Source organism: Egretta garzetta, unplaced genomic scaffold, assembly GCF_000687185.1.
Source record: "Egretta garzetta isolate BGI_Z169 unplaced genomic scaffold, ASM68718v1 scaffold884, whole genome shotgun sequence".
NCBI lineage: Eukaryota > Metazoa > Chordata > Aves > Pelecaniformes > Ardeidae > Egretta > Egretta garzetta.
The window spans coordinates 32,462-40,884 of record NW_009259330.1 but is presented as its reverse complement, the minus strand read 5'-3'; the positions used below and the strand labels follow the sequence as shown (position 1 = coordinate 40,884).

Sequence of the window (8,423 nt, the reverse complement as noted above, 5' to 3'; positions counted from 1 at the left end):
AGCGGGGTGGTGAGGACCGGGGCGGTTGTCCCTGGTCCCCGGGGATGTGCGGTGCGACAGGATCGTGGCCGCTCGGGTTGGTGCTGCTGGAAGTTTCCACCGGGGTCTCTCGTCGCTCTGGGGGAGCCGCCGCTCCGGGGTACCCCGCGATCCGCTCGCTCCCACCCCTCAAAACCTCTCCCTCCTCCCCCAGGCCGGTCCTTCCCCAGAGTGCCTGCGCATTCTCGGCAGCGCGGCCGTCCTGGATCCCTTTATTTTAGCTGCTTCTCCTCTTCCTCTTGCTTAAATGCAGCCAAAGTGCCAGGGAATTTCCCCCCGGCATTAGGGAAGGAGCAAACAAACTCTGGTGCTGGCAAGTGGCTGTAACGCCCGCGCTGTCACAGGCGTGTCAGAGTCAGACCGGGAGTTAAAACAACAACAACAGAAATCCTGGCCGGTTTATTCTAAGACATTGCTTGATTTCCTGCTGTTAATATGTAAATATGCAGGTGTTTGAGCTCCTTTCTGCCTGGCTTTGAATACTTGCTTACGGCCCTGACAAACAACTAGGGCTGCTACCATTGGCGTGGCTTTTTCCCCTATGACTCTGCTTGGCTTCATAATCCTGAGCAGCGTTTTTTTTTTTTTTGCAGTTGCCGAGGTCTTTCATGGATTTTAGGGGACTCTGATTCACCTTCACGCTCAAGGCGCTAATTAAAACCGCGGTAACTCGGGTCAGGTGTGTCAATTGGCTTAAACTGAGTGCTGAAAGTTAGGATCACATTCACACACCCCCCCGGCACCCCCCAAAAAAGAATCCATCGGCCAGATGGGAAGGGGATTTCGGGGAGCAGAGACTCCCCTTCAGCTGGGATACCTGAACGGAAGGTTTGTGCCCTGCCTGTCAGTTGCTGTGGTATTTCCTCTCTCTGAGGGGGGCTGTGAGAAGGCAACAAGGATATCATGGTGATGGGGCTTGAAATCATGGTCTAAAATACAGAAAACTTTTCCAGACCCCCCAAAAAAGGGGTTTTGTAGCTGCATAAATGCGCCTGTGCTGCTCAGGTTGCAGGATGGGGCGTTGGTTGTGGCTGTGAGGACGGGCAGGTACCTTCCTGGCAGCATTTGCCTCTGTCCCGGGCTCCTCCGCTGAGCTGGAAGCCATAGATCCTGCGGAGGACTGCCTGGCAGCTCCCCGAGGAGAAGGGCTTGTCCTGGTTAGGAAGGAAAAAAACCCATCTCTCTCCCCTTTATGTCTCTTGTAGAATATTGAAGATAATGGCACAGTTTCCAAAGTAAATAAATTCTTGTGAGAAGCGAAGGAGCGGCCTCTGAGCAAACCTACCAATCGTGCTGGTGTGAGCGGTCCAGCTGGCTGCTAGCAGGCGTTTCCCCCGGCTGGACATGGGGTCTCATGGGCTGGCGCGGTTGGTAAGTTTTCTCTTCCTATAGCTCCATCACTTGAGTCCCATGGACTTTTTTTTTTCCATCTGCTGTGAGCTCACGGTGGGTTCCAAGAGCTCCTCGAAGCGCCATCAGGCAGACGTCAGGGTATCCGGACCGTTGGTCGGGATGCGAGGGGCTTGGTCCGTGTGTCCTGGGGCAGGAATGAGTCCTGGCTGTGTTCGTTTGAGGAACATCATAGAGGAAACGATTCTCGAGCCAGAAATCACTGAGGTTTTGATTGCTTTGTCCTTTTACAGGGGTGAAGGAGGGCAAGGGGTGAGGAGGCTGTGGTTTCCAGCCTGTAGAGAGAGGGTTTCCGTACAAAACTACACTTGTGACAAGCGGAAGAAGAGGAGGTGGCCAGAGAAAAATGAATTTTATGAATCAGTGCTCTTTAATTGCCTTAAGGGAGAGTCCTCTTCCGCTTGAGGCTTGGCTGGGGGTTTACAGAAGGGCAAACTGGACCTGAACTGCTCAGCAAATTCTTCGTGGGGTGTGAACCACGCAGAGTGGGCGATGGTTTCATGGTGCACATCTGTGAGAGGCTCCTGCCTCTCAAAAGGGTCCGTATTCGCCAGGGCAGATCCAGAAACATTCCCCACAGGCAGTGACAGTCCCGCTCCCAGTTCTGTCCTGGGCAAACACCTGGGGAGTGAAGCCATGTGCCTTGGTACCCGCTTGGTTTCGCCATGCTGTAAGTAGGTTTGTACTACGTTACGCCCTCAGGATGTGAAACTGTCGCTGCTGGACTTGGACGTAAATTGTACAAGTGAGAAACTCGTGGAGGGATTACACCGCAACTGCGGCGACACAGGGCTTCTCCCCCAGTCATTATCCTTATTTATTTTTTTGGGCTAATGGGATCTCTCCTGGTATGTGTGTCTCTTTCTGGCCAGCTCAGCATTGCTCTTATTTGTAGTCAGGGCTGTTAATCCTCAGCAGTGCCCTAATTCTGCTGAAAGGGAGGGTGCAACCGTTGGACTCGGGCAGCCGTACAAGCTCCTGGCTTTCTGGGAAGAAAGCGTCCTTTTATCGCAGGCCAGCTCGCTGGGTGCGCGCGTCTGATGCTTTCGTCTCCGGGAGGTTGCCACAGCGAGCGGCAACGAGTGGCTTCAAGGGAATGGATGCCCTTCGCTAGGGAACGGGGCGAGGCAACGAGTGGCTTCAAGGGAATGGATGCCCTTTGCTAGGGAACGGGGCGGGTAATTCCCATGCGATGCCCTCCCAGGCGCCTGGGACTCTGACCTGACTCTGCCTGGGGATTTATGTGTTCGGTCGCAGCAGGGCTGTGAAAGAGCCTCGAGAGGAGCCGTGGAGCCTGTGCTGGCACGGGGCGAGCTGCCTGCCTTTGGGAAGCGGGCTCCTTGGTGACTTGGCCCGGGGCCCGATCGCTTGGTTTCTTAGTGGCTTTCTGTTTGGCAAAAGGATTTGTGTTCCCAGGGAGGAGGCGTCTGTCTGTGTCTGTGCTGCGCAGGACAGCCGAGGGGTGCAGGGGGAGCTAAGGGCCCTCGCCTCTGGTTTTATGCAAGCATTGACCATATCTCAGTTACCTAGAGGACTTTTCTCCCAGCCTTAAGCTGTACGAAGATGTGACGACTGGCCCTTGCGTTGGGCAGCAGCGCGTACCCCTCCTGCGCCGTCCCTGCTAGCTGACAGTTTCAACCTGAAAGAACCCCGTATTTTCCCACTGCAGACGTCCCTTTTGCCTGGGGCTCCTGCAGCCATGTGCTGGCAGCGGATGCTGCGTCAAGCAAGGTTGAGTTCGCCCTTTCGGAGGTTGGGTGCTGGCCCTGTCACCCTCAGCCAGCCTGTGCCGATGCCTCTTGCCTCCGTTGCGAGTGATGCTGCCAAGACTTTGCCAGGCTGGGCTGCAGAGCCTGGAATTTTCTCCCTTTGAAACAAGCCCCACACCTAGTTTTCCCCATTCCTGTAGTCCCTCGTGCAACCCTGGATCTCCCGCAGCTCCCTGGGCAGGAGCACAAGCTCTGCCTGTGCCAGATCTCCACTTCACCCGCTTGGAGCCGGAGACCAGCCCTCTGCCGCAGCCCTGGGATGCCGATCTTGCCTGGTCCCCGCGAGCAGCAAAAAGCCACTCGCTGTGTAGCTTAACAACAGTTAATTTTTGGCTGGCACGATGCATTACAAGCCATTTGGGACTTCGTATCTTCATCGTGCTACTCGTCCTCTGCCAGCACTTCCCATCGCTCCTGCTGTCCAAGCATCTCTGTAAACACCACAGCGCTGGCTTCCCATCGGCTCGCCTGTGCCAGGGCCGCGTTTCAGAGACGCCCTGAGTAAACCCCAAGCATCCGTACTCCTCAGACAGCCGTAATTCCCCATTTGAAGTCAGGACATTGTCAGCAGCAATAATAAAGAGTGTTCGAGCTCAGACAAGTTCTCCCTGGCACCTTGTCTAGGCAAATATTATCAAACTATTGAGCCATACAGCGGCTGCTGGATGGGGGTGACTGGGGCATTTGCCAAAGGAAATGTCAAGGATGAAATGTCTTTCTAGCCCAGAAGAAAAGATTTAGCAAATTGTGAGGATTTAGGAGTCGCTTTCCCTGGTTTCGCCATATTAAACCTTTAAAAAGAAACTGTTGTAGCTGCCCTGGTGGCAAGAAGAGCCTCAGCCTCGGTGTTGCTGCTCTGCGGCCTTCGGGGCAGCAGAAGCGATGAGCATCAGAGATTGCAAACTCCCGAGGAAAGCATTGAGAGAGGAAGGCAGCAAAGCCGCGGGGGCGGTGAATCGCCCCTGTCCTCGCAGCAGCCCCTCGGGGTGGTCCTGCCTCGTCCCATGCTCCCAGCGTGCCGTCAGAGGAGCCATGGCTGCTTGCCTGCCAAGGCCCTCGGGTTCCTCCGCCGTAACTTCGCCTTTCTCCTCTCCCTGGCGTGCAGATCCCGTTTCAGCTGTAGGCTCTGTGGCCCTGGCTCCCGCGGGTGCCTCCTCTCCTTCGTGTGCTGCCTGCTGCCGCTCTCTCCTCCCCGCTCGCCGATGGCTTTTCTGGGCCTCCCCAGGTCCTGCTGCCAGCCAGCACCAGCAGCTTTTTTTTTTTTTTTATTCCCCGAAGTGACCTTTTAATTACATAATGACTTACAAACGCTCAGCACCAACGACATACCAAAATAATTGAAACAATGTTTTTCCAGCCTTGAAAAACACGATTCTCTACCAAAACTCTGTCCTTTGAGATTCCCAAAGTTAGAAAAACAAGCGGCAGGGAGGCGGCGTGAGCTGGGAACTGGGAGGCTGTCGGGGAGCTGGGCATGCCTGCCTCTGCTTTGGGGCGGGGGGGCTCTCCAGGGCAGCGATGGTCTCAGCGCGGGCAGGGCTGTGGCTTAGGTCAGGGCTGCGGTGGGACGCGGGCAAATGAGCGAGGGCTGTGGCCGGTTGCCCACTGTAACTGGTGTTTCCCTTTGGCGGTGAGCGAAGGGGAAAGGGAAGTGCAGGGAGAAGGTGATGAGATTTCTCTAGCCCCTTTGTAACCCCTCACTGAAGGCATGTGGGATTTGGGTGATGCGGGGAGACCCTGGAAGAGTCCCTTGGGTATCGGGGCCTTGGGCTGGGCGCACCGAGGAGCTGTGGTCTCAGATCTTGCTGCTGGTCTTACTCCTCCATCTCTCTGCTTCCTCCTCGCAGATCAAGAGACAGCATGGCTGCGACTGCTGCCGTCAGCCCCAGTGAATACCTGCAGCCGGCCGCCTCCACTGCCCAGGTGAGTACGGGGGCATCGGCGGCTCCCAGCTCCCCGCTGGGGCGGAGGGATGTGTCCTGGGGTGCAGGACAGCAAACGCTGCGTCGTTTGGCCCCTCCTGCCTCTGCCGTAGCCAGCATTGCCATGTCAGGAGGAGGACTAGTTGCAGGACAGGCTGGGGAGCCACGCTCTGGACTCATTCCCAGCCCTGATGCCAACTCGTCCGGAGCGTTGTTTCTCCTTCCTGCGCTGTGTTTTCCTTAAGGACCTCTTGGGTTGTGTTAGCAGCTGATATCACAAGGTGGTCTTGGAATTCAAACCGCACAAAACACTCCAGGGTGCGCGTAATGGGTGTCAATACCAGCAGACTCACAGGGTATTTGCAGCTTTGTAGAGGTTGTAAGAACACAGGCACTCGATTAAAAGGCAGTCGCCATCCTGATGGCCAAAAGTGGCGTGAGTAAGGTGAGCGAAAGGCGCATGTGGTATGGGTAATTAAGCAGTTCCCTTAATAAGGGGATGTCTCATTGGCATGGACTGGATTGCTTTCGATAGTGTGTACCCTTTCCTTTGCTGACTCCATCTCCAGATGTTTGGCACAAGCCCTTGTCTCTGACTTAACTCGTCTCCTTCCTGGCTCCCCAGGACTCCCAGCCGTCTCCTCTCGCCCTCCTCGCAGCGACATGTAGCAAAATTGGTCCCCCTGCAGTGGAAGCCGCCGTGACTCCTCCTGCCCCTCCTCAGCCAACGCCTCGCAAACTCGTCCCCATCAAACCTGCTCCGCTCCCTCTGGGCTCCAGTAAGAACAGCTTTGGGATTCTGTCGTCGAAAGGGAACCTCTTCCAGATCCAGGGCTCTCAGGTCGGCACCTCCTACCCTGGGGGGCAGCTGGTTTTTGCCATTCAGAACCCAACCGTCATCAACAAGGGCACCCGCTCGTCCGCCAACATCCAGTACCAGGCGGTGCCCCAGATCCAGGCCACGGGGGGCCAGACCATCCAGGTCCAGCCCAACCTCACCAACCAGATCCAGATTATTCCGGGCACAAATCAAGCCATCCTCACCCCTTCCTCTTCCTCTCACAAGCCCGTGCCCATCAAACCAGCTCCAGCGCAGAAGGGTGGAGCTTCGCCGGTGCAGGGCACAAGCAACGTGGTCAAGTTAGCCAGCGGTAGCAACGTGACTCTTACCCTGCCCGTGAACAACCTGGTGAACACCGCTGAGCCGGGCACGCAGGCTCAGATCCTTGCAGAGAGCCCCTCGAAACCCAGCAAAAAGACTCGAAAGAAAGCCATGTCACCCGCCCAGCCCGCCGCCGTGGCCGTGGCCGAGCAGGTGGAGACAGTGTTAATAGAGACCACGGCAGAGAACATCATCCAGGCGGGCAACAACCTGCTCATCGTGCAGAGTCCAGGCTCCGGCCAGCCGGCCGTGGTGCAGCAAGTCCAGGTGGTGCAGCCCAAGCAGGAGTCGCAGGTGGTGCAGATCCCACAGCAGGCCCTGCGCGTGGTCCAGGCCGCCTCTGCCACGCTCCCCACCGTCCCCCAAAAATCCTCACAGAACTTCCAGATCCAGACGACGGAACCCACCCCTACCCAGGTACCCTGTGTCCTCCTGCGAGGTCCCTCTGCCCTGTTTCTCCTCCAAGCTCTTTCTTAACTGGGCTTTAAAAAGCTGAAGGGTTTTGTGAGCCACCAAATGTCCCCAACTTGGAATCTGGTTTAGGCATCTCTTGCATGGATTCTCCGATGTCTGAGAGGGGTTGGGAGCACAGCTCTTCCCTCCGCAGGGCTTTATTAAGTCTCTCTTGCTGGTCATCTGCTTTTACGGGACCTGTAGGAGCACAGTGTCCTTGAAACCTCTGCTGTGCCACCAGCTTTGGTTGGGATGAGCCAGGCTGCTCAGAGCTCTTGGGAGACGGAGGGAGGTGGAGTGGGGCTCACAGCCTGTGGGACTGTGTCTTTTTTGTTGCCTTTGGAACCCAGGCTGCAAGGCCAAAGCAGCCCTTTGCTGCCGTGGGCAAGGCCAGGAGCTTCCTCAGGAGGCCCACAAAGGGTCTTCAGATGCTTGGGCAACTTCTCTTGCTTTTTGGCTCATCGCAGGTCCAGATTCCTGGGCTGTGTGGGGAGGGCAACCCTTGTGGTGGAGGGGGGGTCTGCCCGGTGACAGCGGCTGCTCTCACTCCTCTTCTCTCCCCCCATCAGGTCTACTTCAAAACGCCATCGGGTGAGCTGCAGACAGTGCTGCTCCAGGAAGCCCCAGCCATGACAGTGGCTCCGTCTGGGACCTCTTGCAGCAGCCCCGTGTCCCGCAGCTCCAGCACGGGGGGCAGCAGCAAGAAACCAGCCACACGCAAGGAACGCACTCTGCCAAAGATCGCCCCCGCCGGAGGCATCATCAGCTTGAACGCAGCTCAGCTGGCAGCCGCGGCACAGGCCATGCAGACCATCAACATCAACGGTGTGCAAGTCCAGGGCGTGCCTGTCACCATCACCAACACCGGAGGTGGGCTGCGTCCTGCTCCGCGGCGGGGCGGGAGGGACCTAGGCAGCTCCTTGATCTGGAGGACAGAAAGCCCCCCCGCTGCTAGCAGCACACTCACTTTGCAGCTGGGATGTTGCAGCTTTGTAAACAGATCCCTCGCACCCTGAGGCTGAATGTTGCTGACACTTAAATGTCATCAGCTTCTCTAGCTCCCGTCGCCCCAGGAGGCCCCGAGCGTCTCATGGGGTGTCTCTGGTGGTTCTGGGTGTTTCCAAGCCCATCCTGGTGAGCTGTGTCAGGGAGGGCGGTTAGCGGAGACAGCCGCCTGCAGGGTCAGGCTGTGCGGTCGTGCCGAGCCGCAGGACGTGTCTGAGCGCAGGGGCTGAGGCTGCCCGAGAGCCCAGACCAGCTCTGTTGGCTCCTGAGCTCCGTGCAGGGGGAAGGCTGAGCTGTGCCCAGGCCCTTGGGGCGAGACGTCTGTCTTTGGGAGAGCTGGGACCCAGCCAGGCTGAGGGACGTGGTGCAGCGGGGCTTTCCCTCCTGCGGCACCTCTGCAGGTAGCACTGCCAGCGCCCGGGGCTGGGCCATCTCTCCTCGCATCCGCTGGGAGCGGTGGCTGCTGGTTTGGGCTTCCAGTAGCCAAATCAGGAGAGGCACGTTCACACACGCAAGCTCTCTGCTCCTCCAAGCTCTGTAGTGAGGGATCACCGTTCCCTCTGAGTGAACCCAGCCCTTTGCCTCCGTGGGATGAGTGTCCTCCTTAAGCCAAAAATAGCCAGGCGTGGCCCTGGCCAGTGGCTGGGGGGGGCTCTTAGCGCC

The 8,423-nt window shown here is 57.5% G+C and overlaps 1 protein-coding gene across 1 annotated transcript in view; it reads left to right on the top strand.

Moving 5' to 3' along the window:
* The first annotated feature begins 6 nt into the window (after positions 1–6).
* The window catches only part of SP2 (Sp2 transcription factor), a 10,782-nt gene continuing 2,365 nt past the window's right edge, over positions 7–8,423 (top strand). Inside the window, exons 1-4 of the mRNA XM_009636787.2 lie at positions 7–1,410; positions 5,066–5,141; positions 5,766–6,719; positions 7,325–7,625. Of these exons, the coding sequence (XP_009635082.1) occupies positions 5,079–5,141; positions 5,766–6,719; positions 7,325–7,625 (1,318 nt within the window). The 5' untranslated portion in view covers positions 7–1,410; positions 5,066–5,078. The remainder of the gene's footprint in view (positions 1,411–5,065; positions 5,142–5,765; positions 6,720–7,324; positions 7,626–8,423) is intronic.